Source organism: Phalangium opilio, unplaced genomic scaffold (genome assembly GCF_054372755.1).
Source record: "Phalangium opilio isolate 3A_F unplaced genomic scaffold, DU_Popi_V2 ptg000056l_1, whole genome shotgun sequence".
NCBI classification, from domain to species: domain Eukaryota; kingdom Metazoa; phylum Arthropoda; class Arachnida; order Opiliones; family Phalangiidae; genus Phalangium; species Phalangium opilio.
The window spans coordinates 4,480,307-4,500,608 of record NW_028324175.1 but is presented as its reverse complement, the minus strand read 5'-3'; the positions used below and the strand labels follow the sequence as shown (position 1 = coordinate 4,500,608).

The 20,302-nt window shown below is 33.2% G+C and overlaps 2 protein-coding genes, 1 long non-coding RNA gene and 2 pseudogenes across 11 annotated transcripts; 2 read left to right on the top strand and 3 right to left on the bottom strand.

Annotated features, from left to right (window-relative positions):
- Positions 1-933: 933 nt before the first annotated feature.
- Positions 934-1,408, top strand: LOC149668094 (queuine tRNA-ribosyltransferase accessory subunit 2 pseudogene; annotated as a pseudogene).
- A 31-nt stretch (positions 1,409-1,439) lies between these two features.
- LOC149668093 (uncharacterized) lies at positions 1,440-4,248 on the bottom strand. The gene is made up of 3 exons (XM_089841290.1): positions 2,935-4,248; positions 2,065-2,569; positions 1,440-1,795 (listed from the first exon to the last, which is right to left on the bottom strand). Exons 2-3 carry the CDS (start codon positions 2,236-2,238, stop codon positions 1,610-1,612), a joined length of 360 nt encoding a protein of 119 aa, XP_089697416.1. The 5' UTR covers positions 2,239-2,569; positions 2,935-4,248; the 3' UTR covers positions 1,440-1,609.
- Positions 4,249-7,900: 3,652 nt separating this feature from the next.
- Positions 7,901-8,375, top strand: LOC149668092 (queuine tRNA-ribosyltransferase accessory subunit 2 pseudogene; annotated as a pseudogene).
- Positions 8,376-8,406: 31 nt separating this feature from the next.
- LOC149668091 (uncharacterized) lies at positions 8,407-11,215 on the bottom strand. Its single transcript, XM_089841288.1, has 3 exons — positions 9,902-11,215; positions 9,032-9,536; positions 8,407-8,762 (listed from the first exon to the last, which is right to left on the bottom strand). Exons 2-3 carry the CDS (start codon positions 9,203-9,205, stop codon positions 8,577-8,579), a joined length of 360 nt encoding a protein of 119 aa, XP_089697414.1. The 5' UTR covers positions 9,206-9,536; positions 9,902-11,215; the 3' UTR covers positions 8,407-8,576.
- Positions 11,216-13,052: 1,837 nt separating this feature from the next.
- LOC149668090 (uncharacterized) lies at positions 13,053-17,515 on the bottom strand. 9 transcript variants are annotated; one of them, XR_016368126.1, is made up of 7 exons: positions 15,895-17,515; positions 15,791-15,835; positions 15,591-15,677; positions 15,437-15,531; positions 15,134-15,338; positions 14,598-15,080; positions 13,053-13,346 (listed from the first exon to the last, which is right to left on the bottom strand). It is a non-coding gene; the product is annotated as an uncharacterized LOC149668090 (long non-coding RNA). The 9 variants fall into 9 exon arrangements; XR_016368130.1 differs by having other exon boundaries at positions 16,268-17,515; XR_016368125.1 differs by having other exon boundaries at positions 15,591-15,835.
- Positions 17,516-20,302: the final 2,787 nt, after the last annotated feature.

Here is a 20,302-nt window from a genome sequence, read left to right as displayed (position 1 = left end):
TTTCATTGGGAGCAACTACATTCGGTCCTCCGAGCTAGAGCGATGACGTATCACGAAAATATGGAGCGATCTCGGAGCACTCTCGGGCGACCACAAAGAAAAACGCTCCGTTGTTTTTCTGATAACTACATGAAAACTACCTTTAAGTTATTCTACGTAGAACTATTAAAACTTGTAAGTATTTGTTATTTAAAGCATTGTTTCTAAAATTACCACGGAGTTAACGTTAATGTAATTTATTGGTAGTTACCAAACACAATGAAATTTGTTTTGAAGCAAAATGGACCAGCAAGGAGTAGACTGGGTAAAATTGAAATGGAGATAAAAGATGAACGTAAAATTGAATTAAAAACACCCATGTGCTTCGTTTACACTGAATCTGGTAGTGTCCCTCACATTACTTACAATGTCCTTGAGAAATTGCCAGAGAAAAACTGCCAGTACAAATGCCTTTACCCAACATAATAGATTTTGAAGAATCTATTAAGAATTATGGAAAAGGAATTGGCCCTTTTGTGGGGGGTACGTCAGATAACTTAATATACATTCCAGTCCAAGACCCAGCTAAAGAAACCCAATCAGGATTCAATGTTAAAAAGGGTATCTCCATAAGGAATAACGGTGGAAGGATCCAGGTTAATATAGACAGATTCATGAAATTACAAGAAAGCTACCAACCCCACATTTATCAATGCCTAACTGATAGTGATACTTCAAAAGAATCATCTAATAAGAGAGTTAGCCATTCCGTTAGCCGCTCAATCGAAATGTTAGACCAATGTTTAAAAATACACAATGAAAGTAAAATCCTTAAAAAATCCGCAATATTTGGGGTAATTCAAGGCGGTTATCAGAGAGATGCTAGAAAATATTCCGCCACTGAAACCGCTTTGAGACCCGTAGATGGGTTTGTAATAGAAGGTTTTCACAACAATGGCAATGCAGTTTGAAGATATTAAAGAATTGTTAGAAGAGGTTATTTCTTACTTACCCGAGAATAAACCAAGGATTATGCATGGACCATTTGACCCTGAATTTATATTAAAATGCGTCATGGCGGGAATTGATATGTTTGATTCTTCTTACCCATATTTGGTAACTGAACGCGGGTCTACCCTTGTTTTTAAGCTACAGGCAAAGTCAGTTGATTTTAAGCGAAACAAAAGAAATATGCCTAGAAGAGGAAAAGTTTAAGGAAGATTTTACCCCTATTTTAGAAGGTTGCGAATGTTACACCTGTAAAAGGTTCACAAAAGCTTATATCAATCACTTATTAATTACATTAGAAATGCTTGGTAGTACATTGTTAATGCTTCATAATCTTCATCATTATCTTGAATTTTTTAAAGATATACAAAATGCTTTACAAATTGTAAAAGAACAACTTTTAGTTTGTATGATTTGCTGATTCTTAAAAAACAAAACAAAATCCGGTTCTAAGTCATTTGTTATGAATTATTTAAAAAAAAAGTCTTTCTACTGTAAACAGTTAATTATTTTCGAATTAAAATGTTAACATCATTAATTCCTGGTTTTATGATTAAAAAATATTTCCAGTCTAGCCAGGCCTATGATAAATAGGTCAAAATTTATCATCGTAAAACAAATTTTAGGCCAATATGTCATATACATTACCTTCCTTAAGTTCGTCCATTGGTTTAGTAAAAAGAATCCTAAACCATCCTTTTTCATCGCTTTCGAAATTAACACCGGCAGAGATAAATATTTGACACTCATCTATGATAGCTTGAAACAAAACATTTTCTGATTCATCATCAAGCAGGGGTTGGCAAAACTATAAATTAACAATACATAAAGTCAATTAAAACAATATTTAAGAGAAGACGAAAATTACTATTATAATCCTTGCTTATAAATTTTTGACACCCTAATAAAGCTATCTCAGAAGCCTTAGTGTGACGTCACCCACGCTATTTGGCCATAGAACCAAAGCCATACCACCAACATGGCCGCCCACTGGCAAAGTTAAGCCCGTTACGTTTTACAAAGGCACTGACGTCACAACTGAGATAGCTCCACCGTCACTTCACGATAATTGCTTACTTTATTCAAATTGGCCCATATAAAGAACCCAGCTTCAGATTTTACATGCTCAATGTTCATATCTGTCAATCTTCCGCTAATAAAATCGTAGGCATCTGACAGTCGCGATGAAGATTCTCTGAAGAATGTTTCGCACCAAGATAAATCTTCTAGAATCCTAGCTGTAGTAACCATAATAGGAAAAGACGGCGCCTGACAAGGATTAATTGCCGACCATGCATTTAGAATTCCTTTATTGTAAGTATGAACAAAACCAAGGTGAAATTTAGTCAGCCCAAAATCCTGTTCAAAAGTAGCGGAAGAAATTGATAGTAATATTAATTACTATAATTATTTCTCGCGAAGATTTGGCAAATTATAGGGTTTGACCTTGCTTATTCCATAAAGAAAATGGGTTCTATTTGGATCGGGAATGTTTTGAAAGCTAAGAATGCTTTTAAATTTTTTTTTGTTGTGGTGAATGCTATTAGCGTAGATTTCATCTACTATCAAATGCAAACTATTCCTAATTAAATACAAATAATAAAATTAGTAAATTACACGTAAGATCAATCAAGCATAGTTTCGACTTTTGTGTTGTCATTAACAAAGTACACAATCAGATTTTTTTTAATAAAAAAGGCAAAATTTCACTAAAATAAGCGAAACAAAAGGCACACTGAACTGAATCCACAGTTTCTAAATACTTGACAGGGAAATTATTGCACTGTTATTTGTCAGCCACATTTTGTGTTGGGAACACAACAAATGAAACTTTTTAAATACAGAAATTACAAAAGTTTTTTTTGTCAACTACAATCAAATATTTACAACATTTTTCGCGCGGTTTCCTTATTGACACTGAGAGAAGTAAAATTATACATTTCATACTTGGCACAAAAATCCATGATTTCACGTAACAGCTCTTCACTATATATTCGACCCATTGGATTTCCAGGATTGAGTATTAAAAATCCACCAACACGTTTCTCCTAATGTGAATTTTTTTATACAACTGAAGTTCTACCTAACATTTATGTTAACATAAATACATTTTTAACAGCACTATCATAAGCAACGTTCACTTTATCCATAGTTAAGTTAAAATTGTCCTTGCCAAGAAAATAATAAAGTTATTATTATTTATTTTGTAAACAAATAACGGACAACAACAGAGGTATAAGAGTTTATAAACAGAACTGTTAAGAGGTTGCGTTAAATATCACTAAACATGCCTGGCTTGTTAAAGGAATTGGCCACATTTCAAGCAAGGACCTGCTGGTAATCATTGTCTTAATCTTTGGGTATTGCGGAATTACGCATAGAACAACATCTGAAAAATTAAAGGGAAAGGAAAAATATTCTCTGGGTGTTCATTCAGTGAACAAAGGAAAGATTAAACTCAGGAATTAACAAGTTGGGAAAGCCAAAATATTACCTCTCCGAGTGGAGATGACTATCACTACCCCTTAAACAACCTAAATATATGCATCTATCGCTTTTTTTAATTCTTTGCAAGTGCAGGAATTCAATTTTAAAATAGTCAATTGTTCAAGCCTTTTCAATATCTCTCAATTGCTGTGGAAACTCTACTCTCTCGCTATACCTCAACCGTATTCTTAGTCTACCAGTATGATTTGTAACATTTGTCCATATCAAAGCTGAATCATACCTCGCCACACAAAAAGCAAATGTCCCCAAAACATGGAAGCCACAACCCAATCACACATAAGCTAGGCTCCCACTTAACCAAAATAATTATTAAACAGTTAAATACTCACAAAGATTGACAAAATCAATCTCCTTCAGTAATACGTAGCGCTTAAATATATTATTTTCCGAACAAAATTAATCGAGCAAATTTAACGTTTAACTTCTGCCTTTGAAATTCTATCATCAAAGAGTGATTCAACTGTTAAAAAAAGGTTTTTTTCGCAAATAGGGCGCTATCATATCAACCGCAATGCTGTCATATTTAAAAAATATACATTGCCAACACTTTTTTAGACACAATAGAGGAAGTTTTAGCCTCATTTAAAACATGTAAAACATTATCTCATCTACAAATAGCTTACACATGTCTTTTTTACCAATACCTAGCCGTTTGGATTTTCCTAAAGCAATCTTAGCACCAAAATATTTTTTGAAAATATATTTTTAAGCGTTTATAATGATTACTCTCTACACCTACACTAATCTTACACAAACAAGGAGTATAAATCCACTAGTGGGAGCGGTGTTTTTATTGAAAATATATATTTTCAAGTGTTTACCATGATTACGCTCTACAGCTACACTAATCTTACACAAACAAGGAGTACTATAAACCCACTACTGGAAGCGGTATTTTATATACTTTATATATACTTTATATATTATACTTTAATTTAATTAATATTATACTTTAATTTAATTAATATTATACTTTAATTTAATTAATATTATACTTTAATTTAATTAATATTATACTTTAATTTAATTAATATTATACTTTAATTTAATTAATATTATACTTTAATTTAATTAATATTATACTTTAATTTAATTAATATCATACTTTAATTTAATTAATATTATTGAATTGAATTGAATTGAATTGAAAGTGTTGTTTATTGTGCATTGAAAAATGTTTTTACACACACGAGATCATGCACATTCCGAACAGTATAGTCAAATGAAAAAAAAACGGAATTGTATTAGATAAAGCACACATGGACTTATGGTAATTGACAATTATTATACAATTTATACAAATGATGTTATAAAGAATTTATACAAATGATGTTATAAAGAATTTATACAAATGATGTTATAAAGAATTTATACAAATGATGTTATAAAGAATTTATACAAATGATGTTATAAAGAATTTATACAAATGATGTTATAAAGAATTTATACAAATGATGTTAAAATGAATCTCAAAACAATGTAAAAATCAATTTAATTAATATTATACTTTAATTAAATTAATATTATACTTTAATTAAATTAATATTATACTTTAATTAAATCTATATCTATATAAATCAAAGTCCTGACTGACTGACTGACAGACTGACTGATAATCAACGCCCAGCCCAAACCGCTTGCCCTAGAAGGCTGAAACTTTGCAGGAACGTTACTCATAAGTAGTAGGCGCGTACTAAGAAAGATTTTTCCAACCGCCGCCATCTTAAAAAATGGCGCCCAGAAATGTAAAAAATATTCTCTTTGCAATAAAGTACGCGCGTTTCAGGCGATTTCGCAAATATTTAATACACTGGTTTACTTTAACCTTAAGACGGGCTAAATAGTCTTTCGGGTTCGATTTGTCGCCATCTTTTAAAATGGCGCCCAGAAATGTAAGAAAATATTCTCCTTGCAATAAAGTCCGCGCGTTTCAACCGATTTCACAAATATTTAGTACAATGGTTTCCTTTAACCTATAGACGGGCTGAATGGTCTTTCGGATTCGATTTGTTGCCATCTGTTAAATTGGTGGCCTAAAATTTAAAAACCCTTCTATATGGAATAATGTCCGCATGAAAAGTAATGAAAACTGTCCCGACGGGCTGACGGGCAACGCCGAGTTCTTATTACACGCGAGCGACGCCGCGGGTTAAAAGCTAGTTAATATTATACTTTAATTTAATTAATATTATACTTTAATTTAATTAATATTATACTTATGTTAAAGCCTAGACTAGGGCCATTAGGCTAAAATAAAGCCATACCATTATTATACATAGTTTACACGCAAGGAGGATTCATACCATTTACACAAGGAGACCAGGCAACTTGGAGTGTAAAATAACAGACGATTTTACACACTAAGTCGCTTGGTCTCCTTGTGTTAATGGTAGGAATACTCCATTCCTGTAAACTATATATACATAATACATGGAACCTAAGCCTTTGCCAAAATAGCGTAAAAATGTGGGGTTTTGGACATTACCTGTAACAATTTTGACAAATCGCTATCATCCTTACTCTACAACGTAACCAAGAGTTAAGAGAACAAAGGATAATAAACATGAAAAATCAAAATTATGTTTAGAAAGGTCTTCTCAAATATGCGTCGCTTCCCAGTGAAGGTGGGTTCCCTACATTCTCCTATTTCCAAACAACCAATGAAAAAAGGAAACAAGGTCCCCATTACGACGTCACAATGGGGAAAACAAGATAGCCGGTATTTCGCGGTTGGTTTGAATTTCAAAATATCTAACGTACTTTACTTAATTTTAACCGTTTTTAGTGCCGATTTTTTGTATCACACATAATTTTAGGCGCATTTTTCTACCTAAAACTGCCGCCATCTAATACTAGTCGGAAAAGATTGGTTCTATCCCTTTAAAATTTAAACGTATGAAAGGGGGCCTAATTTCACGACTCACAAAGAATTTAAACTAGAAAATAGACTAAGACGTTCCCAGGTTCCCGTTTAAAGGACTTATGGTCCATGACTGATTTAAAACATATTTACCAAATTATAATCCATGGTGAATGGCTTAATAACAAACACAATTCTATTGTCGCGAGACTCGCGGGTCAAGTTCAGTCAACTAACTTAGCTCGGCCAGGCCGCCAGTCCGCGCCTTTTTATCGCGTACATAAAAAATAAGATGCAGTGGCGCTCGAGACGCCACTCCGGGAAAAATTCGCACTATACAAAAATATAGTGACGCTTAACGGCTTAAGGCGCCACTCTAATAGCGTTTTTCTTTGAGGTGATCCGAGCGCTCCCGGAGCGCTCCGAAAAAAAAAATCGTCTTTCAATGGAAAAAACGAGCTGCTCCGAGACGGAGGCGCGTCTTACATTGACCCAGTCGCTCCCTCCCGGTTTGCTCCCGGATATGATCCCAACCGCTCCGACTCTAGAGACGGAGCGACCAAAATGGAGCGCCTGATGACGTCACAAAACCGCTCTGAAAAAACTTTTATCTTTCATTGGGAGCAACTACATTCGGTCCTCCGAGCTAGAGCGATGACGTATCACGAAAATATGGAGCGATCTCGGAGCACTCTCGGGCGACCACAAAGAAAAACGCTCCGTTGTTTTTCTGATAACTACATGAAAACTACCTTTAAGTTATTCTACGTAGAACTATTAAAACTTGTAAGTATTTGTTATTTAAAGCATTGTTTCTAAAATTACCACGGAGTTAACGTTAATGTAATTTATTGGTAGTTACCAAACACAATGAAATTTGTTTTGAAGCAAAATGGACCAGCAAGGAGTAGACTGGGTAAAATTGAAATGGAGATAAAAGATGAACGTAAAATTGAATTAAAAACACCCATGTGCTTCGTTTACACTGAATCTGGTAGTGTCCCTCACATTACTTACAATGTCCTTGAGAAATTGCCAGAGAAAAACTGCCAGTACAAATGCCTTTACCCAACATAATAGATTTTGAAGAATCTATTAAGAATTATGGAAAAGGAATTGGCCCTTTTGTGGGGGGTACGTCAGATAACTTAATATACATTCCAGTCCAAGACCCAGCTAAAGAAACCCAATCAGGATTCAATGTTAAAAAGGGTATCTCCATAAGGAATAACGGTGGAAGGATCCAGGTTAATATAGACAGATTCATGAAATTACAAGAAAGCTACCAACCCCACATTTATCAATGCCTAACTGATAGTGATACTTCAAAAGAATCATCTAATAAGAGAGTTAGCCATTCCGTTAGCCGCTCAATCGAAATGTTAGACCAATGTTTAAAAATACACAATGAAAGTAAAATCCTTAAAAAATCCGCAATATTTGGGGTAATTCAAGGCGGTTATCAGAGAGATGCTAGAAAATATTCCGCCACTGAAACCGCTTTGAGACCCGTAGATGGGTTTGTAATAGAAGGTTTTCACAACAATGGCAATGCAGTTTGAAGATATTAAAGAATTGTTAGAAGAGGTTATTTCTTACTTACCCGAGAATAAACCAAGGATTATGCATGGACCATTTGACCCTGAATTTATATTAAAATGCGTCATGGCGGGAATTGATATGTTTGATTCTTCTTACCCATATTTGGTAACTGAACGCGGGTCTACCCTTGTTTTTAAGCTACAGGCAAAGTCAGTTGATTTTAAGCGAAACAAAAGAAATATGCCTAGAAGAGGAAAAGTTTAAGGAAGATTTTACCCCTATTTTAGAAGGTTGCGAATGTTACACCTGTAAAAGGTTCACAAAAGCTTATATCAATCACTTATTAATTACATTAGAAATGCTTGGTAGTACATTGTTAATGCTTCATAATCTTCATCATTATCTTGAATTTTTTAAAGATATACAAAATGCTTTACAAATTGTAAAAGAACAACTTTTAGTTTGTATGATTTGCTGATTCTTAAAAAACAAAACAAAATCCGGTTCTAAGTCATTTGTTATGAATTATTTAAAAAAAAAGTCTTTCTACTGTAAACAGTTAATTATTTTCGAATTAAAATGTTAACATCATTAATTCCTGGTTTTATGATTAAAAAATATTTCCAGTCTAGCCAGGCCTATGATAAATAGGTCAAAATTTATCATCGTAAAACAAATTTTAGGCCAATATGTCATATACATTACCTTCCTTAAGTTCGTCCATTGGTTTAGTAAAAAGAATCCTAAACCATCCTTTTTCATCGCTTTCGAAATTAACACCGGCAGAGATAAATATTTGACACTCATCTATGATAGCTTGAAACAAAACATTTTCTGATTCATCATCAAGCAGGGGTTGGCAAAACTATAAATTAACAATACATAAAGTCAATTAAAACAATATTTAAGAGAAGACGAAAATTACTATTATAATCCTTGCTTATAAATTTTTGACACCCTAATAAAGCTATCTCAGAAGCCTTAGTGTGACGTCACCCACGCTATTTGGCCATAGAACCAAAGCCATACCACCAACATGGCCGCCCACTGGCAAAGTTAAGCCCGTTACGTTTTACAAAGGCACTGACGTCACAACTGAGATAGCTCCACCGTCACTTCACGATAATTGCTTACTTTATTCAAATTGGCCCATATAAAGAACCCAGCTTCAGATTTTACATGCTCAATGTTCATATCTGTCAATCTTCCGCTAATAAAATCGTAGGCATCTGACAGTCGCGATGAAGATTCTCTGAAGAATGTTTCGCACCAAGATAAATCTTCTAGAATCCTAGCTGTAGTAACCATAATAGGAAAAGACGGCGCCTGACAAGGATTAATTGCCGACCATGCATTTAGAATTCCTTTATTGTAAGTATGAACAAAACCAAGGTGAAATTTAGTCAGCCCAAAATCCTGTTCAAAAGTAGCGGAAGAAATTGATAGTAATATTAATTACTATAATTATTTCTCGCGAAGATTTGGCAAATTATAGGGTTTGACCTTGCTTATTCCATAAAGAAAATGGGTTCTATTTGGATCGGGAATGTTTTGAAAGCTAAGAATGCTTTTAAATTTTTTTTTGTTGTGGTGAATGCTATTAGCGTAGATTTCATCTACTATCAAATGCAAACTATTCCTAATTAAATACAAATAATAAAATTAGTAAATTACACGTAAGATCAATCAAGCATAGTTTCGACTTTTGTGTTGTCATTAACAAAGTACACAATCAGATTTTTTTTAATAAAAAAGGCAAAATTTCACTAAAATAAGCGAAACAAAAGGCACACTGAACTGAATCCACAGTTTCTAAATACTTGACAGGGAAATTATTGCACTGTTATTTGTCAGCCACATTTTGTGTTGGGAACACAACAAATGAAACTTTTTAAATACAGAAATTACAAAAGTTTTTTTTGTCAACTACAATCAAATATTTACAACATTTTTCGCGCGGTTTCCTTATTGACACTGAGAGAAGTAAAATTATACATTTCATACTTGGCACAAAAATCCATGATTTCACGTAACAGCTCTTCACTATATATTCGACCCATTGGATTTCCAGGATTGAGTATTAAAAATCCACCAACACGTTTCTCCTAATGTGAATTTTTTTATACAACTGAAGTTCTACCTAACATTTATGTTAACATAAATACATTTTTAACAGCACTATCATAAGCAACGTTCACTTTATCCATAGTTAAGTTAAAATTGTCCTTGCCAAGAAAATAATAAAGTTATTATTATTTATTTTGTAAACAAATAACGGACAACAACAGAGGTATAAGAGTTTATAAACAGAACTGTTAAGAGGTTGCGTTAAATATCACTAAACATGCCTGGCTTGTTAAAGGAATTGGCCACATTTCAAGCAAGGACCTGCTGGTAATCATTGTCTTAATCTTTGGGTATTGCGGAATTACGCATAGAACAACATCTGAAAAATTAAAGGGAAAGGAAAAATATTCTCTGGGTGTTCATTCAGTGAACAAAGGAAAGATTAAACTCAGGAATTAACAAGTTGGGAAAGCCAAAATATTACCTCTCCGAGTGGAGATGACTATCACTACCCCTTAAACAACCTAAATATATGCATCTATCGCTTTTTTTAATTCTTTGCAAGTGCAGGAATTCAATTTTAAAATAGTCAATTGTTCAAGCCTTTTCAATATCTCTCAATTGCTGTGGAAACTCTACTCTCTCGCTATACCTCAACCGTATTCTTAGTCTACCAGTATGATTTGTAACATTTGTCCATATCAAAGCTGAATCATACCTCGCCACACAAAAAGCAAATGTCCCCAAAACATGGAAGCCACAACCCAATCACACATAAGCTAGGCTCCCACTTAACCAAAATAATTATTAAACAGTTAAATACTCACAAAGATTGACAAAATCAATCTCCTTCAGTAATACGTAGCGCTTAAATATATTATTTTCCGAACAAAATTAATCGAGCAAATTTAACGTTTAACTTCTGCCTTTGAAATTCTATCATCAAAGAGTGATTCAACTGTTAAAAAAAGGTTTTTTTCGCAAATAGGGCGCTATCATATCAACCGCAATGCTGTCATATTTAAAAAATATACATTGCCAACACTTTTTTAGACACAATAGAGGAAGTTTTAGCCTCATTTAAAACATGTAAAACATTATCTCATCTACAAATAGCTTACACATGTCTTTTTTACCAATACCTAGCCGTTTGGATTTTCCTAAAGCAATCTTAGCACCAAAATATTTTTTGAAAATATATTTTTAAGCGTTTATAATGATTACTCTCTACACCTACACTAATCTTACACAAACAAGGAGTATAAATCCACTAGTGGGAGCGGTGTTTTTATTGAAAATATATATTTTCAAGTGTTTACCATGATTACGCTCTACAGCTACACTAATCTTACACAAACAAGGAGTACTATAAACCCACTACTGGAAGCGGTATTTTATATACTTTATATATACTTTATATATTATACTTTAATTTAATTAATATTATACTTTAATTTAATTAATATTATACTTTAATTTAATTAATATTATACTTTAATTTAATTAATATTATACTTTAATTTAATTAATATTATACTTTAATTTAATTAATATTATACTTTAATTTAATTAATATTATACTTTAATTTAATTAATATCATACTTTAATTTAATTAATATTATTGAATTGAATTGAATTGAATTGAAAGTGTTGTTTATTGTGCATTGAAAAATGTTTTTACACACACGAGATCATGCACATTCCGAACAGTATAGTCAAATGAAAAAAAAACGGAATTGTATTAGATAAAGCACACATGGACTTATGGTAATTGACAATTATTATACAATTTATACAAATGATGTTATAAAGAATTTATACAAATGATGTTATAAAGAATTTATACAAATGATGTTATAAAGAATTTATACAAATGATGTTATAAAGAATTTATACAAATGATGTTATAAAGAATTTATACAAATGATGTTATAAAGAATTTATACAAATGATGTTAAAATGAATCTCAAAACAATGTAAAAATCAATTTAATTAATATTATACTTTAATTAAATTAATATTATACTTTAATTAAATTAATATTATACTTTAATTAAATCTATATCTATATAAATCAAAGTCCTGACTGACTGACTGACAGACTGACTGATAATCAACGCCCAGCCCAAACCGCTTGCCCTAGAAGGCTGAAACTTTGCAGGAACGTTACTCATAAGTAGTAGGCGCGTACTAAGAAAGATTTTTCCAACCGCCGCCATCTTAAAAAATGGCGCCCAGAAATGTAAAAAATATTCTCTTTGCAATAAAGTACGCGCGTTTCAGGCGATTTCGCAAATATTTAATACACTGGTTTACTTTAACCTTAAGACGGGCTAAATAGTCTTTCGGGTTCGATTTGTCGCCATCTTTTAAAATGGCGCCCAGAAATGTAAGAAAATATTCTCCTTGCAATAAAGTCCGCGCGTTTCAACCGATTTCACAAATATTTAGTACAATGGTTTCCTTTAACCTATAGACGGGCTGAATGGTCTTTCGGATTCGATTTGTTGCCATCTGTTAAATTGGTGGCCTAAAATTTAAAAACCCTTCTATATGGAATAATGTCCGCATGAAAAGTAATGAAAACTGTCCCGACGGGCTGACGGGCAACGCCGAGTTCTTATTACACGCGAGCGACGCCGCGGGTTAAAAGCTAGTTAATATTATACTTTAATTTAATTAATATTATACTTTAATTTAATTAATATTATACTTTAATTTAATTAATATTATACTTTAATTTAATTAATATTATACTTTAATTTAATTAATATTATACTTTAATTTAATTAATATTGTACTTTAATTTAATTAATATTGTACTTTAATTTAATTAATATTGTACTTTAATTTAATTAATATTATACTTTAATTTAATTAATATTTTACTTTAATTTAATTAATATTGTACTTTAATTTAATTAATATTATACTTTAATTTAATTAATATTTTACTTTAATTTAATTAATATTGTACTTTAATTTAATTAATATTGTACTTTAATTTAATTAATATTATACTTTAATTTAATTAATATTATACTTTAATTTAATTAATATTATACTTTAATTTAATTTAATTTCGGACGAGTGAGTCGCACGGATTCTAGCTCCCGTTAAGCCTTGGCTCGACGGTGAAACGTTCTCAACCTGACTAAGGCTTAGTAAAGTTGACAATAAATTTTAATTTTTATTAATTTATATTCTATTTTAAATGAGTTGTAACAAATAATAAATGGACGAAGATTAAGTTAAGTTAAGTTAGGATTGGAAACGAAGGACGCGTTAAAGATTCTCTAACTGTGACCAAGGCCCATTTCACGGGTCTGTTCGCCGCAATCTCACGTCGCGCTTCGTCGCTGTCCTGAGAACGATCCACACCTGGAAATAGGAAAAGAAGTTTGCCGGGTTTTTAAATAAGTACTAGCAGAAGACTAACACTACTATCTGGCTATTAACATATCCTCTGTACTTGTCAATATTCTCAAAACACAACTCTGAAAATAGTACAATGCCGCCCGCTAAAGACCCATGTCCAATCTGTGAAGAAAGCGTGTTTGGTAGTCAAAAAGCAATTCCCTGTAAGGAATGTAAAGTGAAGAGCCACACCAAATGCTTAAATCTTATAAGTGAGGATGAAATCACCTTAATATATAATGGAATTAATTCCAAACATCTTTGTCATGGTTGCAAAAGAAAGAGCCATTCTGAAGATGCCCTATTATCTCTTACTTCAAATCCTAGCCAATCAACCAACAACATACCGCTGAGCCAATCTAAAACCCTAAAGGAAAATAAAATTGAAGAACGGTCCGCTGCGGTTAGAGACATTGAGCATCACATAAAGAAAAAGGAACCTAAAACAGCAAATAAAAATAAACTTGACAGTATTATAGACTCCCTCATGAACGAATTACCAAAAATGTTAAATGAATACTTTAGTGAGGAAGGAATATCTAGGGATAATAAGTCAGTGTTTGATCAACTTAAGAGTTTGATGAATATGTTATTAGATGAAATTGGCTCTGTAAAATCAGAATTAGAGGACATAAAAAGTCAAAATTTGTCTCTTAAAGTTGACACAAAGACAATAAAATCGCATCAGGACATTAATCATGACAAAGTAATGGCATCCATACAAAAAGACATTAAGGACTTGAAAACTCAAACCAACATTCTTTTACATAACTCGAGCACTATTACTACAGCATCGATGTCCCCAATAGACCTCACTCCAATCACCGAAGAGCTAAACGAACTAAAATTACAAAACTCTATAGTCACTGGCCAGTTAAGTATTCTGACAGAAAGCTATAACAAAATTGCAAATAGATCAATAGAGAACACATCACCAATGTGCACCTATAGTGACATGGTACAGAATAATACTGGGAACGGCAGTACAAGTAGAAGGGATAAAGTTTTTTCTAATACTAAAAGCCGACAAACAAATCAAAGTAAGCAACACAATAAAGTCAAGCCCCACGGGGTAGGAAAGAACAACTCAACCACAATCCGGGCGCTTCTACCAGAAAACACAAAAATTATAAGGAAAAAGGCCTATTTTGTCTCTCGTATAGATCCAAGTCTATCAACGACAGACTTCAAAAGCTGGTTACAAAAAGAACATACTCTTCAAACAGTTGTGGTGACTAGACTGAAAACCAGATCCCCTGCTTACGCGTCCTATCACGTGGCTCTGGGAGACACAGAGTTTGAAAAACTTGATAACCCTGAATCTTGGCCAGAAAACTCAGTTTACTCAGTCTACAGAGGATGGCTCAGGCACAATCGCAAATACGATGAGGTTAGGGATAGTGTCCTGGACGAAACCACACGGATAGACACTCCGCCATCTCCAAATGGTAGCGTACCAAAAGTCACGGCCACAATAAACAGAGACAATAGCCTGAGTAAGGACTTATCTACAAACGAGAAGTAAGGAAAGGGAAGACGTTTACTACTTACCACAGTGTCTCGGATAATTATGGCAAAAACGACCAAAATGCATGACCACAAGCACTCACTAAACATACGCTACCAAAACGTGAGGGGTCTCCGCACCAAACTAGAAGACCTCCATCTAGCACTAGTCAACTGTGACTCGGACATCATCTGTTTAACAGAAACCTATCTTAATGAAACCCATTTTAACGCTGATTTTATACCAGAAAATATGGTGGCATTTAGATCCGACCGACCACAAAACTCCGGACATAGTATCCGCGGTGGAGGTTCAATGATCATCGCAAAGCGACTCCTTAAAGCCATACGGAGATCTGACCTAGAGCTCACCAGCGAGTGCGTTTGGATTGAGATAATCACGACCAAAGGCCGAAACATATTACTTGGTAATCACTATTTCCCTCCAAACTGTAAGGTCGAAGAGTACGGACATTACATCCAAAAAATAAGTGAACGACTTCAACTCTATGACGGCACACACCTAATCCTTGGTGACTTTAACCTACCGCGAGCTGATTGGGAACGTCTAACTTCCCATGATTGTAATAGTATGGTGAAACCAAAAGCTGAAATTATCTTTGACCTCACATGCGCACTAAATCTGAAACAGAAAAATACACTTAAGAACCAATCCGGCAATACTCTGGATTTAGTACTTACCAACATCGACGACATATCTGTTACCATGGACAATATGCATCTGCTACCCGTCGACGTCTATCACCCACCTCTTCTAATATCGCTTAGCTGGGAAGACATAAGACAAAACCTTTCAGATGACCGAAAACGGCGTAATTATAGCAAAGGTGATTACAAACAACTATATAACTCTCTCAGGACCAGAGACTGGACAGACTTACTCCAAACAAAAGTACCAGACAAGGCAGTAGACATTCTGCAGAAAACTGTTCAGGAAGTAATAAATCAAAATGTACCAAAAGCGGGCAAAATAATTCATAGATACCCATTATGGTTCTCGAAAGAGTTACGCCAATGTCTAGGGAGAAAACTATATTTCCACAAAAAATATAAGCGCACAAAAAAACCGGAAGATCTCGAGTTCTACAGAAATAACAGAAGGGAATCTCAAAGACTTCTAAAAATAGACCGCTTACATTTCACCTCGTTAGTTGTGGCCGACCTGAAAGAAAAACCAGACAAACTATGGACATACGTTAATAATAGATTAAAACCGAAAGAAAAGGAGGCCCTTATTCTCTCAAAAAACGACGGGACATATGCAACGTCGAATAAAGTACTAGCGGAAATATTCTGTACACATTTCAAAGCCATTGGTAGTAACCCTAAAGGAACAACGACAATACATAAACCCTTACGTGAGGAAACGAATGCCACAAACCACGGAACCTTTAGCCAACTTCAAATCACCACTCAGGACGTCATAGAAGGCATCAGGAAGCTGAAAAATAAAAAATCAACCGGATTAGACGAAATACCTGCATTTATAATCAAGGGCTGTCAGGATGTGTTTGCTCCACTGTTACTACATATTTTCAATCTCTCACTATCAAACGGAACATATCCAGCAGCATGGAAAACCTCAGTCATAATACCGATACATAAAAAAGGTCCTAAAGATGACATAAACAATTATCGTCCGATTTCACTGGTACCGGTTTTTTCGAAACTCTTTGAGAGTATAATCCATAAATACATAAGCGCCTGGTTTTCACCCATTCTTGCCAACGAACAACACGGTTTTTGTAAATCCAGATCAACCGCTACCAATTTAACATCACTACTAACGTACGTAGCTCCACTAATCGAACACCAGCAACAAGTGGACTGCATATTTATGGATCTGTCTAAGGCCTTTGATTGTATGAACCATAAGATTCTTCTTTCCAAGTTGACCAGTCACGGAATAGGCGGCCCGCTACTTTGTTGGATGGAAAGCTATCTAACCAATAGATGGAACATCATAAAGATAAACAACGTTCTTACAGCGAGTAGTTACAAATCATTAAGAGGCGTTCCACAGGGGTCCTCTCTGGGCCCATTCTCAATTTTCATTAACGACCTATATGACAAACGATCCAAAGAAGCACAAATAAAAGCCTACGCGGACGACAATAAAACCTATAAAAACGTTGGAAAGCTATCAGATTGCATCGAACTTCAAAAGGAACTGAATAGAATTAACCAATGGGGTCTGCTTAATGAAATGAACCTTAATGCCCTGAAAACAATAGTGGCGTCTTTTACTAGAAAGGTCAACCCTATTACTTTCGAGTGCAGAATAGATAACACCATAATAAATAGGTCAAATCTAACTAAAGACCTAGGCACATGGCTAGATAAGAAACTGTATTTCCGGGAACACATAGACATAACGATTTCTGAGGGACTTAGAAAATTATATGGTATTCTTAGAATTTCAAGGGAACTTAGAAGTGCAAAGGTATTCACTCAACTATATAAGGCAATCGTAAGACCAAAACTAGAATACTGCGCTCTCGTATGGGGAGGCACTGCTAATTATAATATAACAAAACTCGAACGCATACAAAGAAAGTTTGTTAAACAACTTAAAATATATTTTGCAGCACAGGGTCAGCTTGATTACATAGAAACTCTAAGGAAATTAAATATACTTACCATTGAAAATAGAATTAAATATATAGAAATTATATTTTTATATAGAATAGTTCACAACCGCGTTGACTGTATGGAACTGTTCGAAAATATACACTTTAGAATACCAAACTTAAAAACAAGATGCAAAGAAATCTTTTACATAAAAACTAATTCAAATCTGAACCCTGTAACCAGAGCCCAAAGACATTATAACAAAATTGCCGACCGTCTAGATATATTTGAAAATAACCAACAGAAATTCAAAAGAGAATTAAAAATTGCATTAATGACTTAATAATAATAAAAAGCGACGAAAACTTTTACTAAATAACGAAAATTTATAGAATTGGATATTTTACCTTTTTGTTTTTGTTGAATGACTGACATAGGAAAATTATAAAAACTAATATAACTACTCTGTATAATTGTAAAAAGTGCGCAAGCATGTTATTATGCAGATATTAAACATTAATTGAATTGAATTGAATTGAATTATACTTTAATTTAATTAATATTATACTTTAATTTAATTAATATTATACTTTAATTTAATTAATATTATACTTTAATTTAATTAATATTATACTTTAATTTAATTAATATTATACTTTAATTTAATTAATATTATACTTTAATTTAATTAATATTATACTTTAATTTAATTAATATTATACTTTAATTTAATTAATATTATACTTTAATTTAATTAATACGGTTTCATACAAATTAACTAAGAAATTGCATTCTCTTTCGCATTTTCGGCTTCTATTTCTAAGTCTGGTCAGGTCGAGACTAACATTTGGCTGGATTGCTTGGGGGGGTTGTAGCGCCTACCTTCTCGCTAAAATAGAGGGAGTTCAAAAAAAATTTGTCGAGTATTGTTTTAGAAATTATCTTAAAAATTTAGACTATAACTATGAAGGTATCCTTAATCTCCTTGGACTCCCTACTATAAAAAGTCTCTGTTTACTCTCTGATTTCAAATTTGTTTTCAAATTGTTACATAATTTTATGCCAATACCGTCCCTACTAGAAAAATTAAATTTTAATGTTCCCCGACTTTTGCGAATCAACCCTGATACATTTTATGTAAACAGCTCAAGCCTAATACCTATTAACAGGATGCAAAGATCTTGCAATCTTCTAAAAGGAAAGTTTGACATATTCTCTGTCAGTATTAAGCAAATACATAATTTATAATGAAACTGTTAATTTATCGAGTTAAACGTCTTGTCCATATGTAATATTTTTGCGATTTTGCCATGATGTTTTCACTAAGTGTATATTCTCGTGAATCTTTGTATGATTCTTTTTATGCACATTAAACAACTTTTCAATTCAATTCAATATTATACTTTAATTTAATAAATATTATACTTTAATTTAATTAATATTATACTTTAATTTAATTAATATTATACTTTAATTTAATTAATATTATACTTTAATTTAATTAATATTATACTTTAATTTAATTAATATTGTACTTTAATTTAATTAATATTGTACTTTAATTTAATTAATATTGTACTTTAATTTAATTAATATTGTACTTTAATTTAATTAATATTGTACTTTAATTTAATTAATATTGTACTTTAATTTAATTAATATTGTACTTTAATTTAATTAATATTGTACTTTAATTTAATTAATATTGTACTTTAATTTAATTAATATTATACTTTAATTTAATTAATATTATCATGATACTATAGTTTATGATAACTTTACAAATAATGATGTAGTTTAGTTAAGTTTAAAACTAACCGATTGAGGAAGTTACTATAGGGTTGGTACTGGTAATTGTGAACACTTTTTGCAAATCTTTGAATAACTTCCGTGGAGCTAACGTTAGACACCAGAAACTTTCAGGATATGAAATATGATTCTTTAGACAAAATTCGCTATGTTTTCAGCTTTTTAACTCTCTTAAATTTTGCACAATATCATATTTCCCAATCCCCGTAGAGGACCCCAAATGTGAACAATCGCTGGTAAATGTAAACACCCTGACCCTAAATACTGAAGGAGGTAGTGACTGAACACTGGACCCAAATGTGAACAACAATGATAATCAAATGGCAGCTAATTAATAGAAGAACCCTCCCTCTCACTCGTTTTGCTAAGCCCCCCTCTCACTCGTTTAGCTAACCCACCCTCTCTTTCGTTTAGCTAACCCGCCCTCTCACTCGTTTTGCTAACCCACCCTCTCACTCGTTTAGCTAACCCGCTCTCTCACTCGTTTAGCTAACCCACCCTCTTACTCGTTTAGTTAACCCGCTCTCTCACTCGTTTAGCTAACCCACCCTCTCACTCGTTTTGCTAACCCACCCTCTCACTCGTTTAGCTAACCCGCTCTCACTCGTTTAGCTAACCCACCCTCTTACCCGTTTAGCTAACCCGCTCTCTCACTCGTTTAGCTAACCCATCCTCTCACTCGTTTAGCTTACCCACCCTCTCACTCGTTTAGCTAAGTTGCGGGCCCCGGGAAAGATTATGGTCGGGCCCCTAGAATGATTCACCAACTCATTGGGAGGGAAACTATCTGGGTGCACAGCAGTGGGTTCGCCAAATTAAGCATTCTGTGCACTTGCAGAAAGTACTCCAACTACTCTTTTCTTATAGCATTTTAGGCTCTTTTAAGCCCTGGTATATTCGTTTTGGTTAGAGGTAGAAGTCTGAATTTTCATTAACTAATAGTTTTAATAGGCCTACTTTTATAGCCAAATAACATGTTTTTACTTAATATAGTTTACGAAATACCTTAGGTC